Source organism: Phoca vitulina, unplaced genomic scaffold (genome assembly GCF_004348235.1).
Source record: "Phoca vitulina isolate PV1807 unplaced genomic scaffold, GSC_HSeal_1.0 scaffold14, whole genome shotgun sequence".
Classification (NCBI taxonomy): Eukaryota; Metazoa; Chordata; class Mammalia; order Carnivora; family Phocidae; genus Phoca; species Phoca vitulina.
In genome coordinates, this window is record NW_022589717.1 from 1,453,140 (window position 1) to 1,473,079 (window position 19,940).

At 38.0% G+C, this 19,940-nt stretch overlaps 2 protein-coding genes across 2 annotated transcripts; one reads left to right on the plus strand and one right to left on the minus strand.

The window, feature by feature from the left end:
* Window positions 1-800: 800 nt before the first annotated feature.
* On the plus strand, window positions 801-13,895 carry EXOSC9 (exosome component 9). The gene is made up of 12 exons (XM_032412763.1): window positions 801-968; window positions 1,318-1,412; window positions 2,131-2,250; window positions 2,374-2,476; window positions 3,391-3,528; window positions 5,309-5,391; window positions 7,136-7,268; window positions 8,342-8,430; window positions 9,056-9,202; window positions 9,782-9,966; window positions 12,211-12,289; window positions 12,659-13,895. Exons 1-12 carry the CDS (start codon window positions 903-905, stop codon window positions 12,741-12,743), a joined length of 1,323 nt encoding a protein of 440 aa, XP_032268654.1. The 5' UTR covers window positions 801-902; the 3' UTR covers window positions 12,744-13,895.
* Window positions 13,471-19,938, minus strand: CCNA2 (cyclin A2). The gene is made up of 8 exons (XM_032412764.1): window positions 19,237-19,938; window positions 18,222-18,465; window positions 16,637-16,749; window positions 16,217-16,440; window positions 15,147-15,354; window positions 14,477-14,590; window positions 13,901-14,034; window positions 13,471-13,560 (listed from the first exon to the last, which is right to left on the minus strand). Exons 1-8 carry the CDS (start codon window positions 19,447-19,449, stop codon window positions 13,512-13,514), a joined length of 1,299 nt encoding a protein of 432 aa, XP_032268655.1. The 5' UTR covers window positions 19,450-19,938; the 3' UTR covers window positions 13,471-13,511.
* Between the last annotated feature and the right edge of the window lie 2 nt (window positions 19,939-19,940).

Genomic DNA, 19,940 nt, shown 5'->3' on the forward strand with positions numbered 1-19,940 from the left:
GCTAAGCATTTTACATGTATTAACTCGTTTTCATCCCTCATAATAAATAGGCTTATCACTCCTACTTTGCAGATGAGTAAAGTGAAGCACATAAGCTAACTTGGCCAGGGTCACAGAACTTCGGAGTTCCTGCTCTTAACTACTTGATACTGCCTCTCTAAAAAAAAGCTGAGTGGTTGGCGGCGCAAGCATCAGGTTCCTCTATGCCCATAAAAATAAGTTTATCGGCTTAAAATAACTGGGGAGACTGAAAAAATAAACAACAAATTTTGTTTCAGCTAGTGGTGATTATAACACCGTTAGTTACGAAGTGTCAATATTCTCAATTCCTGTCAACTTCTCAAGTCTACGAGATTTCACCTTTCAGCCCGCAATAATACCCCACCTCACCGTCTCAAGTTTCGTCTCCTCCCTCCTCTCCACTTCGCCCGTTCATTCCAGTGTTTCTCCATTGAAAATGCTACAAACTCTGCCTTTGCAGCTTTCTGGCTAAATCTCAACTTCCTCATCTGTGTAAAATAACAATAATACCTGTCTAGTCTACCCCGCTAGAACTGAAGAAAGGGTGAAATGCGAAAGCCCTATACTGATATTAATTTCTATCATTGATAGTTGTTTTGGGGTCCTTTTCTTCCCTACAGTTTCTGATAAAAGAAATAGAGCTTTACGTTCAGAAGCCCGCCTCCTCAAACGCACTTGCCTCTCTCCTAGCCAGCCCCGCTAGTGCCAACATTGCTTTGAGCTTGCGCACTAGCGACCGCCCCCAGCCTTGGCTTTCCTAAGCCGCCGAGCTTTGATGACGTATATTTCTTGCGCGTCAGAGCGAGCTGGGAGCGCGTGAGGGGATCAAGTTCACTTTTCCTAGCTGATTCCGGTGCTAGTGTGTGCTGTGGTCCCACAGCATGAAGGAGACACCACTTTCAAACTGCGAGCGCCGTTTCCTACTCCGCGCCATCGAAGAGAAGAAGGTAAATGGTCCCGGGGAACTTCGCGGTGCGTGGGCGCTCTGGTCGCACCGCCGCTCGCAGCCTTCGGGTTTGGTCGTACAGAGCTGGCCCTCGCAGGCCCAGGGAGCCCCTGGAGGGAACCGCCGGTGCGTTCCCCCAATCCCTCAACCTTTTTTTTTTTTTTTTTTGGCTCTAGTTGGGTTCAAAGCTGGAGTCACACCAGCGACTAGTAGTGCTTGGGCATCTGGTTTCCACTTTCCTATGCGGAGTGGTTAGGAATCCACCTATTTCCAAGTGTTTAGCCCTGGCATAGAGTAGCTGCTCAATAAATATTTGTTGAAGGAATAACGAATGAATGTTGTGCTTACAGCGGCTGGATGGCAGACAAACCTATGATTATAGGAACCTCAAGATTTCATTTGGAACAGATTATGGGTGCTGTATTGTGGAACTCGGGAAAACAAGGTAACAAAGGATTCAAATTAGATAAAAGCTCAACAGGGAAAAGTTTAAAAGGACCTTATTGACTCGGTTGTTTACAAAGCAGCTAAGAAGTGTGGACAGACTTCTTTGTTTCGCTGCCAAAATAAGTATATTTTCTTTAATGCGAGAGTTTATTTTTAACCATAAATATATTTTTCATCACATGAGTGTCACATAGTTTTCTGATCTCTTTAAGTCATATATACAGCCAGCAGTAATTGCCCTGAATTTGTTTTCTGCACTTCCCATTAAGTAGGCCTACTTTTCTCATTTTCCTGACATGAGAATTAGGTTTTTAATATTCATTTGGAAGCTGTGAGGATATTGTTCAGATAATGTTGGCCAGCCATGCCATATGAAAACTCTTAAGAAATCTCTCAAGTTTTCAGGCCATCTTGTGTCAATAAATATTTGTTTTAGAAAAGAGAAGTAAAGATCATTGATTTAAAAAAAAATCTGTGGAATAGTCAATATTGTAATAAGAGATGTTTTTTCTTGTCATCCTTTTGTGTATGCCAATATGTGTTTTATTTCTGTATATATTCTATACTTTATATGTAATTTCAGCCTCTAATGATATATCATACTGAGTATGTTGTTACTCGGAGTAAGATCGAAACTTAACTGGTACCTGTTTTAGATTTATTTTTAATTGGAAAGGAGATATATTTAGTTAACAGATTTGTACTTTATTTTGCAGAGTTCTTGGACAGGTTTCCTGTGAACTTGTTTCTCCAAAGCTCAACAGGGCAACAGAAGGTATTCTTTTTTTTAACCTTGAACTCTCTCAGATGGCTGCCCCAGCTTTTGAACCTGGCAGGTATTTAAATCTTTTTTTTTTTTTAAGCTGCTTTTTAGCCAGAGGAGAACATAACAGCAGTGAGCTATTGTTTTAATGCCTGGTGTTATATTTCATGACATTAGCCCATTCCTATTTTCATAGGCAGTCAGATCTCTTGGTGAAGTTGAATCGACTCTTGGAAAGATGTCTAAGAAATTCGAAGTGTATAGACACTGAATCTCTCTGTGTTGTTGCTGGTGAAAAGGTGGGGAATATGCCCAAAATTCTTAATCTTAGGTTGAGTATTGTTGATTCATGGATTCCTATATCTGTACTTTTATTCTCAGAGCTTCCATTAATTCAATTTTATACTGATTCACTTCACTTCACATGTTCCTGAGTGCTACGCATAGAACTTTGTCATCTCTCTCTCGGAAGGGACAATAAACATTAGTGAAAGTATCAACTTGGATGTGTGTAAAAATGTCTTATTCAAAGAACTTGTGGTTTTTCTTATATTCTGTTTTATTATGTTCTTTATGTGAGTTGATAGAAGCAGGTAATGTGTTCCTTTTTTTATGAATGAGGAACTGAAGAACAGATTAAATCCTTCTTTTGTGAAGGTTTATTGACTTACACAGGGCTACACAGGGAGTCAGTGGTAGACTGACATTGGAAATGTTACTCTCAATAAATTGTGCTGCATGATGATGTTTTAGAACTTTACTCTTGATTAGGGTATTTTGACTATCTTTTTGACTCCAGAGAAGTCACTTTCCACATTATATCCTTGAATATGATCCTTCCTATTTGGATTACATGTAAGGTTATTATAAATACTGTCATGTAAAACCTAAGAGTTTGAGGTTTTTAAGTTAGGAGACAAAATAAAAATATATTTAGGATTGGGAAAATCTTAGTATTAATTGTGCAATGGTTCTATTTATTTAGAGTGTATATTTTACTGTTGTCAGATGACTCATAGAAAGGTGAACTACTGGTACTTCAGTTGTTGGCCTGGCTTAACATTTCTCTTAATACATTTTTATTAATAAAATAGAAGGAGTAACTGCATATTTTAACTGCAAGAGAAAAATTTGCACGCAGTGTTACTTTCCTTATGAATAGCCACTGGTTGTGGTCAGTTAGGATTTAGTTTTGTTTTAAATTCACATTCAGGTTTGGCAAATACGTGTGGACCTACATTTATTGAATCATGATGGGAATATTATTGATGCTGCCAGCATTGCTGCAATTGTAGCCTTGTGTCACTTCCGAAGACCCGATGTCTCTGTCCAAGGAGATGAAGTAACACTGGTAAGCTCCCATGATTCGAGCCACGCTTCTCCCTATGAAAGAATGAATATCCTTGATGTTCAGGCAACTTGCTATTAGTGAATTCTTATTGTAGATGGTAATTAAGTATGTTCTGAAATTTGTTGATAAGGCAAAAATGATATATGGTCAAAATTGTCCTTGAAATCTCTTAAATCTTTTGTATCAAAGTGTCTGTCAATAAAAGCACACCCCATCTTGGTTTTCTAGGATAAAACTAGATGACTTTTTCTTGGGATTGAGCACTAGATGAAGCGGTTGGCTTATGTTTAGGAGCCACATGTGTGAGAAATACATGGTTCTCGGCACATTGAGATACTTGTGCTTACTCTCTGGCAGAAGTCCTTCAGAAACAACTGGAAGGTTTATTAAAACATTGCTAGGCTCCACCCTCAGAGTAGGGTAGGGGTAGAACCTACAAATTTGTACTTGTAACAGAGTTCCCAGGTGATACTGATGCTGCCAGTGGATGGGCCACATTTTAAAAACTGTTGACATGTACTGTTTACATTGCCTTTCTTTTGTGCTAAGTATGTCAATGTCAATTTATATGAATTCATGCAGGAATAATGAAAGTACACTGGATAGTTTGAGTCTTAAAGTTGTGAAAGGAAACATCAGATGCCCACATTTCTGAGCAGTCATTCATTTGCTGCTTTTAGGCATTAGACTAGAGTAGACTCTAAAGACTGAGAGGTAGAGACAAAGGTTTTTTTTTTGTTTGTTTTTCTTAAAGATTTTTTTTTATTTATTTGACAGAGGGAGACACAGCGAGAGAGGGAACACAAGCAGGGAGAGTGGGAGAGGGAGAAGCAGACTTCCCGAGGAGCAGGGAGCCCAATGAGGGGCTCGATCCCAGCACCCTGGGATCATGACCTGAGCCGAAGGCAGATGCTTAATGACTGAGCCACCCAGGCGCCCCAGAGACAAAGGTTTATTAACAATAGACATGTTCCTTTAGAAAAGGGAATTGGTGTAAGGAAGTAAAAGAGAAGATCAATTTAAATATATTGTAGAGTTATTGCTGATGGTATAGCCACATTGGAAAAGTTTGGCAGTTTCTTTAAAAAGTTAGTGTCAACTTACACAGCCCAGCAGTTCCATGCCTAGGAATCTACCTAGGAGAAATGAGAGTACATTTTCAGTCAAAGACTTTCATGTGAATGTTCCATGGCAGCATTGTTCATAATAGCCCCAAACTGGAAACAATCCAAATGTTCATCAACTGGTAAGTCAAAAAACAAAATGTGGTGTATCCACACAATGGAATACTATTCAGCAGTAAAAAGGACCAAACTAGTGATATATACTGCAAGATGGATGAAACATGCTAACTTCAAAGGAAGCAGACACAAAAGACAAAATTGTTTGATTCCACTTACATGGAATGCTTGGGGCTGGGAGTGGGAGTGAGAAGTGATTGCAGATAGACTCAGGGAGATTGGGCGGGGGGGGGTATTGGAAAGGTCAAAAAACTGGATTGTGGTAATAGTTGTATAACTCTAAATTTACTCCAAAGTGACTAGATACATACTTACGATGAATGGATTTTGTGGTATTTATACCTCATTAAAGCTTTTTGACATATGCATAAAGTTTTAAGGAACATGAGTGGCAAAGTCGAACAGGTAATTGTGAAAGAGTTAATTTAGGTACTCAACTGACGATTAAAGGAATTATATTTTTTAATACTTGATGTGCAAGGTGTTTTTTTATGTTTATAATTTAGTGGCTAATTATTGAAGCTTTTATTTTCAAACAGTATACACCTGAAGAGCGAGATCCTGTACCGTTAAGCATCCACCACATGCCCATTTGTGTCAGTTTTGCCTTCTTCCAGCAAGGGTAAGTCTCATGCTTGTCATGGGCTGAAATTGTACATGTAGCTAGGAACTTTTTTGTTCTGTTCAAATGTGCTGTGGATAGATGAACAGACACCTCCTCTAATATTAAAGCACCTTATATATATTTTTTTCTTTATTTGTGAGAGCATTAGTTGGCAAAGAGCTTTCTCAATGGAAGTGACAAATTCTTCTGTAATGAAGAGACTTCACAACACTTTTCATAGGATACTTATAAATTTCCTGCAGCAAGGGACACCTGGGTGGCTTAGTCGGTTAACCGTCTGCCTTCAGCTCAGGTCATGATCCCAGGGTCCTGGGATTGAGTCGCATCGGGCTTCTTGCTTGGCGGAGAGCCTGCTTCTCCCTCTACCTGCTCTGCCTGCCGCTCCCCCTGCTTGTGCTCTCTCTGACAAAAAAATAAAATCTTTAAAAAAATAAATAAATTTCTTGCAGCATGGTGGTGCTAGAGATGTACAGGTGTTAATAGAGTTGTGTGCTAGGCTCTAATTCGGGAAAGTAGGCTGAGAATTACTGTGGATTAATGGAAGATAGGACTTTGGAGCATATTAGAGGAGCAAGTCACAAGGGGGAATGGTTCACAAATGGGATAAATCTAGTTTTCTTCAGCTCTCTAGTAGTTTCTTCACAACTTACTAATTCTTCCTACAACAGAAAAACTGGAGTCCATGTAGTGGTGCCTTTCAATGAAAATTTGAGCCTTAAATCTTCTCGGAAACAAAGGGAAATACAAATAAGATATTGTTGGGGTGCCTGGGTGGCTCAGTCTTTAAGCATCTGCCTTTGGCTCGGGGCGTGATCCCAGGGTCCTGGGGTCGAGCCCCGCATTGGGCTCCCTGCTCCACGGGGAAGCCTGCTTCTCCTACTCCCCCTGCTTGTGTTCCCTCTCTGTCTCTCTGTGTCAAATAAATAAAATCTTTAATAAATAAATAAATAAATAAATAAGATATTGTAACAATTTTATGAATAAAAACTAGGGAAGCTTTCAATTTTTAGTCATTGTAATGTAGAATTTCATTAGTGGGAAGTAGACCAGCACTGTAGAAATACAACATGAGCCATATATGTAATTTAAAATTTTCTAGTAGCCACATTAAAAGTAAAAAGAAACCGGGAAAATTGATTTTGATATATATTTTATCTTATATGTAAAATATTATCTTAACATGTAGTATAAAAATTATTCATGAGATATTTTACATTCTTTTATTTCTACTAAATCTTTGAAATCTAGTATTTTTCACTCACATACATCTCATTCTGGACTAGCTACATTTTAGAGGCTCAATAGCCTAGAGGCCAACATTGGACAGTGCAGAAATAGTATTCTTTTAATGAGCCATTAGCAGAACCTAGAAGCACTTCAGGATCTAGGACACACTAGGGGACATTTAAAATTAACAAATTAATATTATCTGTTTTTATTAATGAGCAACAAGTTGTTTAACCAAAATGATAGCATTTGGTTTAGATTATATATTATTTAAAGAAAACCAATATGAACTTAAGTGAGTTTACTGTAATAGCTAGTGATATCCCCTTAGCATTTATTTTGTCCATAAAAATATAATTCTTATCTCTTTTCCCATTAAAATGGCTCACATCCACAGGCTCAGACCTTCACTGTGTTGACTTTATTAATGCTATCTTTTAAAAATATTCAGTATCTTAAAATTGACAAGCATTCAGCCTCAGATTTGCTCAGGTCCATTTAACATTCATTTCAGTACATATTTATTGGTGGATCCCAATGAACGAGAAGAACGTGTAATGGATGGCCTGCTGGTGATTGCCATGAACAAGCATCGAGAGATTTGTACTATCCAGTCCAGTGGTGGGATAATGCTGCTGAAAGATCAAGTTAGTGCTTTGATTAATGTTCTATTAAGAATAGGTCTTTTCTTTTTAGAAGCTTTTTCTTTGTTTTGTTTTGCTTTTTCTTGTTTTTTTAACTAAAAGCCATCAAGGATATTTTCAGTGATTGATTCTAGGATATGTTAGAATCTGGTTTCAATATTATTACATTCTGTTGACTGGTGGCTACAAGGTTTCCTTTCTTCCTTGCTGCTCCCATGTATGGCCCTCCAGGGTCTAACCCTTCTACATAGAGGAACACTTTTTTCTTCCCAGTGAGAAAAGAGATTCATCTCCCTATTCAAAAAAAAATAAAAAGGTGTCAAAAAGATAGAAATTAGGTACTCTCAGAAATTGGGTTCCGTAAGCAGTAGTTCTCAAATCCAGCTACTTATCAGATTCACATAACGGCTTCTAGAAAATAGATTGGCATATAGCATGTAGCACAGGTGGGGCACAGAGGCTGCTTTAGTTGGAATTCCAGTTCTGCCTTATATTAACTGACCTTTTGCAAATGATTTCCTATCTTTGTGCCTTGGCTTCTTTATCTGTAAAATAGGGAATAAAGTTATGTGTCAACACCTTGATAAGGAATGTTAAGGATAAACACATGGGCATATTGCACTGTATAGCATATATTAAGTGTGCCATGTTAGTTTCTATTACCAGTATTATGACCACTATCAGATCCCTATTTCCAGAGATTCTGATCCATTAGGTCCGTGAGGCCTGGGAATCTTTGCTTTATAGTTTCCCAGGGGATACTGCAGCCGTATCTTGAATTAATGCTTTGGATCACTCACACAGAAAGGTAGTTAGTGCATCCCTGAGTATATAATGTATGTCTGTGGCCTTTTCAGTGGTATCTTTTATACTGTCAGAGAAGTTTTTGAGTCTGTTTTCTTAACGTGATAATCCTTCAGATATTTTAAAACAAGTCTCACATTTTGCATTCATTTGTGTTTACATTGTATTTTCGTATTTTAAAAGTAGAAAAACCATTCTCATATTTCTAGTTTTGTTAGAGAAAGCTGTGTAGTTTGTTGTCTTTAAATAATAGAATGCACTTTTATAAATAGGTTTTGAGATGTAGTAAAATAGCTGGTGTGAAAGTACTGGAAATTACAGAGCTAATACAGAAGGCTTTGGAGAATGACCAGAAAGTAAGGTAAGTTTAATTTTTTTTTAGAACTAAATGGTCTTTTTATTTTTAACAGATTTTTCTGTTAAGGACTTTTCTTCCATAAGAGTAACCATGTTAATTTTCACACTCCCATTTTTCCTTATCTGTTAATCTAAGTTGAATATACGGAAGTGTTATATTGTATTCCACTTTAAATATAATCTGAATTGAGAAGCCACATAATATTGGTCTTTAAAAAAATTAACATTTTCTTTAGAAAAAAGAATCTAGTAGCTCAAACTAACAGAAGTAACACAAACTGGGGTTGGTTCTCTGCTTCTTCTATAACCCAGCACTTCAGTGTCTTCTGTAATGTGGGAGGTAATACCTACTTGGTAGGGCTGGTTTGAGGATTAGAAAGTAATATACTTAAAGCACTTAGCACTTGCCTGGCACGTGGTTCAATAAATTAATTATAGTAACTTTTTATTATTTCTCTTGATAAGCATAATAAATTGGTGAGGTTAAGTTAGTCAGATAGCTTTTTTCCCCAGTGTTCCTCTCCCATCAAAAGGATAAAATGGTTAACTTTCCCCTTCCTGTTTTCTCTTCCATCTTATCATTCCCCCTCCTCCACCTCTCCCCACCCTCAAATAAAAAACCCACACAGGAAAGAAGGTGGAAAATTTGGCTTTGCAGAGTCTATAGCAAGTCAAAGGATCACAGCATTTAAAATGGAAAAGGCCCCTATTGATACCTCCGATGTAGAAGAGAAAGCAGAAGAAATTATTGCTGAAGCTGAGCCTCCTTCAGAAGTGTATCTTTATTGGATGGTTTTTTCAGTAACAACATGATTCATAACACTTTTGGCATTATTAGGTATATGTGAAGGGTGTACATACTGAAGTTTGTTTTCTGAAACACTGTTAGAGAAAACATTTAAGATATAAGACAGTGATTAGTCTTATTAAGTCTTCGATATAACATCCACCTCTTCAACTATCCTACAAAAACCGAAAATTTTCTATCTTGTTAGCCAATTTATAGCGTTTTATTTTCCTTTGGAAAATTGTTCCTTAATCTTAGTCAAGCACTTTATATATATACTATTACATATTGTTCTTGGAAATTATTTATTCACCCATTTGCCATATTTATAACTGCAACTGTTGAGAGTCAGTATGTCTCGATATTTCTCACCATTGTTTCCATAAAGTCTTACCTGAGTTACGTTTTTTCTTTCTTATTGTTCAGCCACCCATAGTGTAGCTATTAGTGAAATTTTTTCGCACAAACTTGATGCACACTTCAGTCTTAAAACTTTTACTCTCATCTTTTTCAACACTGCATCAAATAGCAGTATTTTTGTTACTCATAATTTTCTTAACTTGTTAAGTGTTTCTAATCCTGTGCTTTGGACTCCTGGAACTGCCCAAATTGGAGAGGGAATAGAAAACTCCTGGGGTGATCTTGAAGACTCTGAGAAGGAAGAGGACGATAAAGATGGCACTGATGAAGGAATCATTCTTGATAGTATAAAAATGGACACTGGAGTAGAAGTCTCCAATATTGGAAGCCAAGGTAGGTAACACTTCATTTATGGCTTCTATGTAATTATATATATTATATATACATAATATATATACTTTCCTGTTTTAGGGATCTTATTTTTATATTAGCAGTTCCTTTTTTAGAGGGGCTAAGTATTTTGTGATTTAAATTTCAGTTAAACTGTTGATGCTAACTACAATATTAACTCCAATTGTTTTTTAAAAGAATGTGCTTATCTTTGTGGAGTTGTGGTACTCTGGTATGTAGTGGCATTTTTAGTTAAAAATGTTTTGTTCTTTTTTTCTATGTATATCTGGGCCAGTTTTAAAGGGATGAGTTTCTTAAAAAGTTCATTCCTGCATGCTGTTTTTTCTTTGTGGTTTCTAGACTCAAACATAAAAAACCCTTATCATATCATAACATGTATTAGAACTGTCCAAATGAAACTGTTTATAATGTTAGAAATGTTCTATATGTACACTGTTCAATAAATAAAATAGCCACTAGCCACATGCAGATATTGAGCATTTGAAATGTGGTTTGTGACAGAAGAATTCTAAATTTTAATCTTAGCTAATATAAAATTAAATAGCTATATATGGCTGTTAATAGAGCAGTATTAGAACATACAAAACTCTAGAATCACTTGGAATAATGGTAGTCCTGGATGTTCTTTGCATTCTGAAAGCTGTAGAACTGGAGAAAATTGTTTTTAACTTGTGGATATTTTTACTGTTCGGAAAACCAAATGCTTGCTTGGCCCATAATAATCATGAATTGGGTTTTTCAAACCCAAATCATACAAGGATGGATGCAGCAAGTAGGCTGGCAGAGAACTAAAGGGTGTATTTACTAAATCTAGCTGAAAAAAAAAATAGTGTTGATACAGTTTAGGTATGTAATGTACATACCTGCCTACCTTCAGGGAATGAAATCATTACTGAGAGCCTGCCAGGGTTTTTTGTAAGGAAAAAAAAAAAATCCCCATAACTGGGAACCTTTTTCAGCTTTCCTAGTGGTTACTTCTATTTGGTATTATTCTTCCAGACCTTGCTGTATGTATTTATTTACTATATATTTACACCAATATAAGCTGCTTTAAGCACTTACATTTAAAGGACTGTGAATGAATCTTTAGAATTTTTTCATGTCATCAGCCACATTTTTAAATGCTACACAGAATTCTAGCTTTGGCAATAACTAGGTTGGCTTAATAACATTCCCTTATTGATAAATGTTACCATTTTCTGTTATAGTGCTACAGTAAAGCATCTTTGCATAGGCCTCTTTATATATTTGTGAAATATTTTTCTAAGATTAGTAAGATTAATACCTAAACATTCAGTTACTGCTTTGAAGAGTAATATTTTCAACTGAATAATGAAAGTGGACCTAAGATAATTGGGAGGATAAGGCAGGTAAAGCCTTTGTAAAGCATATGAACACAAGGAGAAACTAATTGAAAACTCAAAGATTGATTTATATACATCATTAACTAAGGCTCAGGAGAAAAATTGGCAAAAGATACAAAGTAATTCTCAAATACAAATGGCCAGTAACATATTTCATGGGCAACCCTAGTAGTAATAAAGGAAATAAATTCAAAGCAAAAAGGGATGTTTTCTAACTACTGTATCAGACAATATTAAAATTTAGGGCACCTGAGTGGTTCAGGTTAAGCATCTGACTCTTGATTTTTGCTCAGGTCATGATCTCAGGGTCATGGGATCAAGTCCCAGTTCGGGCTCCATGCTCAGTGTAGAGTTTGCTTGTTCCTCTCCCTCTGTTCCTCCCCCTGCTTGTGCTTTCTCTCCTCAAATAAAATCTTGAAGAAAAAAAAAATACCACCATTGGCAAGGGTGCATAAGAAAATGAGTTTTTCATATAAATTTAAACAGTATTTTGGGTGGATTTGGCAAAATATTTTTTAGAATGTATATACCTTTTGACCTAATAATTCTTTCTAGGTATTTTCCTTTCAGTGTTGTTTATAATAGGGAGAAGTTATATAGACTTTCCCCCCTATTACGACATGTACAAAATGGTCATATAATTACAGAATTTTTAGGAAGTAAAGAAAGTATGTGTTATTTTTCAGAGCTTTGCCAAGGAGTCACTTCAGGGAAGGAAAGAACAAGTAGTTCTGTAAGCCTTAACTCAAGAGTAGCTGGGATTATTTGTATGGAAATAGAGTATTAGAACTGCTGACATAAACCCACACAGAAATTTTCCAAGAGAGTATACTTATATTGTTTCCTTAACATTTTCTTAAAGATGCCCCTATAATACTCTCAGACAGTGAAGAAGAAGAAATGATCATTTTAGAACCAGACAAGAACCCAAAGAAAATAAGGTAACAAATTTCTGGTTTATTTCAAATGTATACACATAAGTCAAGACTTCTCTGGTTTTATTCTTATCTTATTCTACTAGAAACAAAGACACCCCTTTTTTATTTGAAATCCGGCTGTTCTATGGTTTCTTCAAACTGAGATTTAAAAATAGGACCTAATTCTATAAAAATGTATGGATGCCTTTTAAGGTTACTGCATTTTATTCTTAGTTGGCAAATGTTACATATTCTCCTGGGGGGAAAAAAAGTCTCCTATTTTGGTAGTCCAAAATTTAACGAGCAGAATGGTGTAAGTCTGGTAAACCATCCATGGCATCGGCTTTCTAGTGCTAATACTGTAAGTAAACTGTTAATTTATTTTATTCACAGAACACAAACCATCAGTGCAAAACAAGAAAAAGCACCAAGTAAAAAGCCAGTGAAAAAGAGAAAAAAGAAGAGAGCTGCTAATTGAAGTTCACATAGTTGTATATTTGTGTATATAACTATTAAAAGGATATTTATTCAGTGCTAATAACTTGAGTATTTTTCTATTCACAAATCCATTATAAAATCTAGTTGATTCTTTATATAATTTTTTACATTATGCTTTAAAATAAACCTTCTGGACAATTTAGCAGGTTTTAAATAATTGTCACTTCAGTAAAGTGGAGAAATTGAGGAATGAAAAAGCAATTTCTTAGTGTGTACAAAGGGCTGAAAGATTCTCAGGATCATCACAACTGATAAATAAGCACAGATTTATTCCAGATATGCTTAGATTATGCTCAAGTCACCAAATTGATCCAGTTCCTTGGGAAAAATGAGTGTTCAAACTTTTATCTGTTTTCCTAAAACTATTTTTTAATTTCAGGAGAAGCCTTTCCAGTTCCCTTCTGTAGTAAATCAAATTAATTCTTCTGAGTGATATCATAAAGTCAAATCAGATTTGACTTAACAAACCAAATTTTCCAAATCCATTTATTAGTTCTTATTCTTACTGTGCTGACAGCTGGCATCATTAATACTTTAACAAAAGCACTTAAAATTAGCCAAGTATCTAAAATAGTTACATGTACAAAAGATATACAAATTAAAACCATTTAAAAAGTAATAGATACCATAATTTGTACTTGACCATAACTCTATTCAGAAATGATTGTAAAATTAAAACCTTACAAAAACTGTACACCATATACTTTGAGTGATTTACATCTTAGAAAACAAAGGCAGTCTTTCACTGTTACACATTTAGTGTCTCTGGTGGGTTGAGGAGAGAAACACCATGATACCTGTAAGTAGGAAAAAAACTCAGTAAATATTCATTGGGTAAAGGAGATCATGGAATGATAGATATAACTAGGAACTCAGAAATGCTGTTTCTATTCTGATTGAGTTAGTGAATCATTGGTCCACAAAATATGCATGCATGCATGCCCCATTCCTCTCCCCTCTTCTCCCTCAAATGCAGGACATAAAGCATAACTACAACCTACCCAAAATACCTGGCCTGCTAAGAGGAGGCTGTGCCTGTTTGTGAATCCTTTGATAAAGTTAAAATATCAAGGATCTCAATCATACAGTAACCTGGAAAAGCAAGCTTCTTTAGTATCTATTCATGTCAATTCTTACTTTGAACTTTTATACTTTTCTCTTATTGACTGTTGTGCATGCTGTGGTGCTCTGAGGTAGGTCTGGTGAAGGTCCATGAGACAAGGCTTAAGATTTTCCAAGGTATATCCAGTCTTTTGAACTAAAGATTCAGGCTGCAGAGAAGGGAGTAGAGAACCACTGAGTTTTGTTTTTAGCAACAGACACTAAACACAATGAGGTAGTACTGGCATTAAACTTGAGTTCTGTTAAATTTCAAGAGTAACACCTCCAACTAACAAATCTTCCAGATTTCTCAAGCCATTATTCCGTCTTTTATGTTGACTTTGATCAATTTTTACTACTTTCCCTTCCAGCAGCAGGTCTTATGGCCCTAATTCTTTAAGCACACCTTTCAAACCCAAGTAATAACTTTCTACCTAACAAGCAAACATGTTACTAAACAGGTAAGACACTTTAAACAGCACATATTTTTTGATCAGTTTTTCTAGGTAAGTACCTCTATACCAGCAACACTTGTATAGGACAGTTATCTAACTTACCTGGCACAGATACTTAAGTTGCAAGACAGATGTGTGAGGACATGGTGATACATACCCAGCTCTGTCCTGTGACTGTGTAGAGTGCTAAATGAAAAGCTGCTGCAGCAATAACTGATGGCAGATACTTTAGGTAGGGGTCAGCATCTATCAGACTTAGTTCTCCCAAAAACTGGAATGAAAAAGCAAATATACTTTATGATCACAAGAGCTCTAGAATTCAAGCCTCAAATTTTTGCCTTCTGCCCTAGTATTTTCCTCTCTTTAAGAGTGGCTCTATGGCAGGACACCTGGGTGGCTCAGTTGGTTAAGCGCCTGCCTTCAGCTCAGGTCATGATCCCAGGGTCCTGGGGTGAAGCCCCACGTCTGGCTCCCTGCTCAATGGGGAGTCTGCTCCCGCTCACTCTCCCTCTGTGCTCTCTCTCTCAAATCTTTAAAAGACTGGCTCTATGGCAACCAAAGAAAAAAACCCATAGCCTTATCTATCCTCATCCTGTACTTTTTCCTCTTTTAATAATTTTTAAAACTCTTCTGGCTACCATTTCCTAAGACTTCATCCTCATACCACTATTCTTAGTACTTTCCCAATTCATGTTATCTTTTGCCAGTGGTAGGCTCTCTTTATACTGCAACACTAATTTGTCCCCGAAATACTAAATCCCTTGACCAAAGCTATAAAATTAAACTCTGTCACCTAAGAATCTTCATTCAACAAAATGAAAACTTACCATTGCTAAACTTTCAACTTTGCAGTTGGCAGACGGCTGGTGCAGAAAGTATTGGGTAAGAAACTGATTTATTGTCGGTGCAGCTAGGTCAAAAGCAAGCACTTTCAAAACTAGGTGCTCCATTCTCAGGACCTGTTTCTTGGTATAGGTATCATCTGTAATGTACACAAACTCTGCTACTTCTGGGGGATATATTTCTTCAAACTTTCTACAATGAAAAAAGTTTTAAGTAATCAGTCCTTCCAAAAAGAGAAGCAAGCTGTTTATCTAATTCTGAAATCCCTTTAGCAGAATACATGAAATGAGTCCAAAACCTAAACTCCACTAATTGCCTGTTTCCCCTGATACTTGACCATTTCCAGTAGAGCTAGATAAATGCTAACTAAAAGACCCAAATCCATCCAGGACTTGGGATTTTGTCCCAATGCATTTAAAGGATGTAAGAGGCAAGAGAGTTCCCAAGATGGGAACAATGCCAGAGTTCACCAAGTAACTGAAAATTTAGGAAATTCTTAGAAAAATAAACATTTTTAGTTTCTTAATTTAGTTAATTTCCATGGGAGAAGATTTTATGCCAGAAAGCACTTTTTGATGGAAGGAACCACACTTTCAAACTTGGTAATCTAGTCCTGGTGTATTAAAATGTAGCCAGTCTCCCATCTTCATTCAAGAAGGTACCCTGGAATCTAGATCTGGGAAAATTAATGTCCTAAATTAGTTTCACACACTGTTTCATACTGCTACCCCTAAAGCAGTCACTGACTTTCTGCCTTCTGTATATATTAATATGTCACAATGTTAAAAATCACAACTTGTGGGCGCCTGGGTGGCTCAGTTGGTTAAGCAACTGCCTTCGGCTCAGTTCATGATCCTGGAGTCCCTGGATCGAGTCCCACATCGGGCTCCTTGCTCAGCAGGAAGTCTGCTTCGCCCTCTGACCCTCCCCCCTCTCATGTGCTCTCTCTCATTCTCTCTCTCAAATAAAATCTTAAAAAAATAAAAATCACAACTTCTTCCCTACATAGAAGCATATCAATCACTTTTAATCCAACAAACCAAGTTGGACTTACGAGGCCAATAGCATAGCAGCAGTGCCCACAAGCTGAAGTTTTCCTCTCAACACAGACATCGATGAAAGGAACCTATCAATGTAGTTCACAGCCAAGTGCAGGGTCTCATTCTGTAGTTTATATTCTTCTCCTACTTCAACTAACCAGTCCACAAGGATAGCCCTCATACTGTTAGTGATGTCTGGCTGTTTCTTCATGTAACCCACTTTAGGCTTACATTTAACCTGTTGAGAAAGTTACTTACTATAATGTTAAAATTGCAATTAGATTATTCTACCATTAACAAAGATGCTACATACCAGAAACATAAGTATAACATTAGAATAATTCACTAGCAGTTAAAAAACTTAAAAACATCCTGTTTCATTTTGCCACAAGGAATAAACAACAGTATAAGAACTGGATTCCAAGAGCTCTTACCTCCATTTCCCTAAGGTATGTGTGAATGTCCTCATGGTAGTCTGGGACTTCATTGACACTCAGTGGCTTTTCATCTTCTAATACAATTGATATGTCCATAGTATGTGGTGACTCTGGGAGAATATAAAAGTATGATTAAGTTCACTGTTTAATTTTCTAATTAATTTTTTTTTTTTTTAAAGATTTTATTTATTTATTTGACAGAGAGAGACACAGCGAGAGGGAACACAAGCAGGGGGAGCAGGAGAGGGAGAAGCAGGCTTCCCGTGGAGCAGGGAGCCCGATGCAGGGCTCGATCCCAGGACCCTGGGATCATGACCTGAGCCGAAGGCAGACGCTTAACGACTGAGCCACCCAGGCGCCCCAATTTTCTAATTAATTTAATAGCCAAAACTGATAGCCCTTGTAAAGCGTCCCATACGAAAGCATTTCTTTCATCCAACTAAAAAGGGCTTCTTATGACAAAGTACATAGAATATTTCACTTTGGTTTTAGTACCTCTGTCCACTTGGTTTTAATCAACAAGAGAAAATACTGATAGGCCACTAAAAGGAAAGTGCATTTGAAGATGTATTATGTTAAAGTATCACTCATATTCTATGAGAGAGAAGAGCAGATGGCACAGTGATCCTGTGAAGACAGAGTTAAAATCCAAGTTTTGTGATATTATGTAGTATTTACCCTAAGAGATTTTGCAGACCCCAAAGTCTGATAAATTCAAAGTACAATGTAGCAATAACTAGAAGGAGGGCTAACGTGTCAATGAAAATTAGGTTTGTTATGAGCCCTTCAAACAACTTGGCACTACAATCAACAAGTGTTTCATGTTTTGTAATTTTAAATTACCTTTTGAGGCAAAGAATATCATTCGTTACTCTTTTCACTTCAAGGTTCATCTTGAGGTTAAAACTTGTTACAAATTTTCAATAAAAATACAAAAATTACTTTATTTCCAAAGGATTTTCCTGCTATTCCCAGACTTCTCATAATAGAACTAAAACCTAAATGAGATTGAACTTAATGAGTTGTCAGTGACTCGACAGACCTATGGTAAAGAAGTTGCACAAACTGTTGGCAGCTACTTTATTTTATATGTGGTTAACTGCAAACAGCCATGATTCAACTCTTCATTCACAGGACAGTGTCCCTTTCTGGTATCAGACTAGATTTACAGAAAATTTTAAAGCTGTAAGAGATGTTAGATATCACAATATTGAAAGCTGTGTCCTATTCAAATACTATGAAGTGGTATGTACAAAGTGAGTTTTATCAGTACAATTGAAATCTATTCTCCTGAGCAAGCAAAGTGTTTGAGATCTAATTAAACTGATGTTATCAGCAGTTTATACAAGAAGGAAGGAGCACCCAATTAGGATTTATAGGTCACTAGGTCAACGTATTAGCTGTGAGATCTGAGATAAGTCACACACTTTCTAAACTTTGTTACATTAAACCAATTTCATTATGTAGTAAGGATCAGGTACGATAATGTCTTAAAATGCAAAATATCATTAATTCAGCCTATTTAATAATTATGATTACATTGATTTGATACAAATCTTACAAGTTTTGATACAAAACTTACCAAAACTACCATCCATTGGATAATCAAGAGGTACCAGTGGTTTTCTTGGTCCAGGTAAAGTAATAGCTGAATTAAAAGCAAGGACATTTTCACGTTCTGTTTTTTTAGATTCAGGTGGCCTCTTTTGAGTCTCTTCTTCCGCTTCATCCACATGAATGGTAAATGCAGGCTGTTTACTGTTTGTTTTCCAGGGAGGAATAGTGACATGTTCATCATTTATAGGAAGATCCTTAAGAGGTGCAACCTAAAAAGAAATGAATATCTGGCTTTGAGCCTATTAAATGGAGTTTTGCTTTCTTCCCCTTATGGGTCTCAGTTTCTGCTTTCACTCCCAAATACTCTCAGGAAATAAAACTATCTGGGACAAAATCCAGGCAACAAAGTTTGAGTGGCTGAAGAAAGGGATGTTCAAATTCCTTACAGGCATTCCTACATAAGTTATAGAAAGAATCACACTAAGTGAAAGTACGTAAAACTAATCAAGGCTACAAGATGAGTGGAGTGGCAGGCTGAAAGATGACAAGTTTAGGAGAGCAGGCAAAGAGGTGTTGGTTCACCACTTTCGCCCCAGGGTGGAGCAACAGAGCAAATCCGGTAAAATGGCGGAATTTACTAAAAGCAAAGTATTTTTTATACCCTTTCCTAAAATAGAGGTAATCTTAACCATATGGAAAGCAGGAAGCGGGTCCAGATCTTAGGGCAATGCCTAAGGTTTAAAGCGGCGAGAAAAGCGCGGACACACGTAGGACTTGGTTTGACCTCATTATCTATAGAAAAATATCCCCAATAAAAAGCAGACAAGCAGGAAAACACAGCGCTGGCGAAGAGAGCAATGGGAGAGAAGCTGTAAGTGGCATCCCACATGCCAGAAAACTAGGGATCAAGGGGACTCCAGACCCAGGCCTCCCTTAAAAAAGCTCGGAAGATGCTTTCTCTCCACGCTCCTCGGCCTGCTAAACCTCGTGCAAAACTCCCGCTCGGCCCTCCCTCCCACAGATACCGCTCATCTCTTTACCCGTCGTGTCTTGGGCCTCTGCTGCGGCGCTGGAACGCGCGGGTTCCCGGCCTTCAGTACCGCCAGCCCCGCCCGGGTCCGGGGCTGCTGGGCGGGCGCCGCCTTCTCGGGGTTGATGTTCTCCTGGTCCTCTTGGAGCGCCGTATGCTGCAATGTTAGCAGCGACGAGCCCGCCTCGCGGGCCGCAGGCCCGGGCTCGGAGCTGCCCAACATCACTGCTCCCGGGGTCGCGGCGGGATCAGCCTGCGGCGCCAAGCAGCGTGTACTCCGTCCCGCCGACACCGCCGAGAAACGCTCCAGCCGTAACCAGCCGCCGCAGCCCGGGCCAGCCTGCTCGCTCGGGATCGCGCAGTTCCGAAGAGGTTGCGAAAGGCGTAGGTAGGAACTGCCGGGCGTGGAAGGCTAAAGAAGCCCCCGAGATGTAGCGAGCAGCCCGCCGGAGCGGCGGCTGTTCGTGCAGTTCAAGTATCCCGCGACTATTGAAATGGGCCAATGGGAAGGGCCGACGCCCGTGACGTCACTCGAGGCGACACAGTCGCAGGCGAATGAAGGCGGCGGCGAAGGCCACGGAGCAGGGGCGGAGAAACGCCGAACGGCGGCTGGAGGAAAAACGCCTGCGCCGGCCGAAGAGGCGGGGCCTGAGTTTCTGGCGACTAAACCGGGCCACTAGGATCCCTGGGCACGGGGCAAGGGCCGTCTCTAGG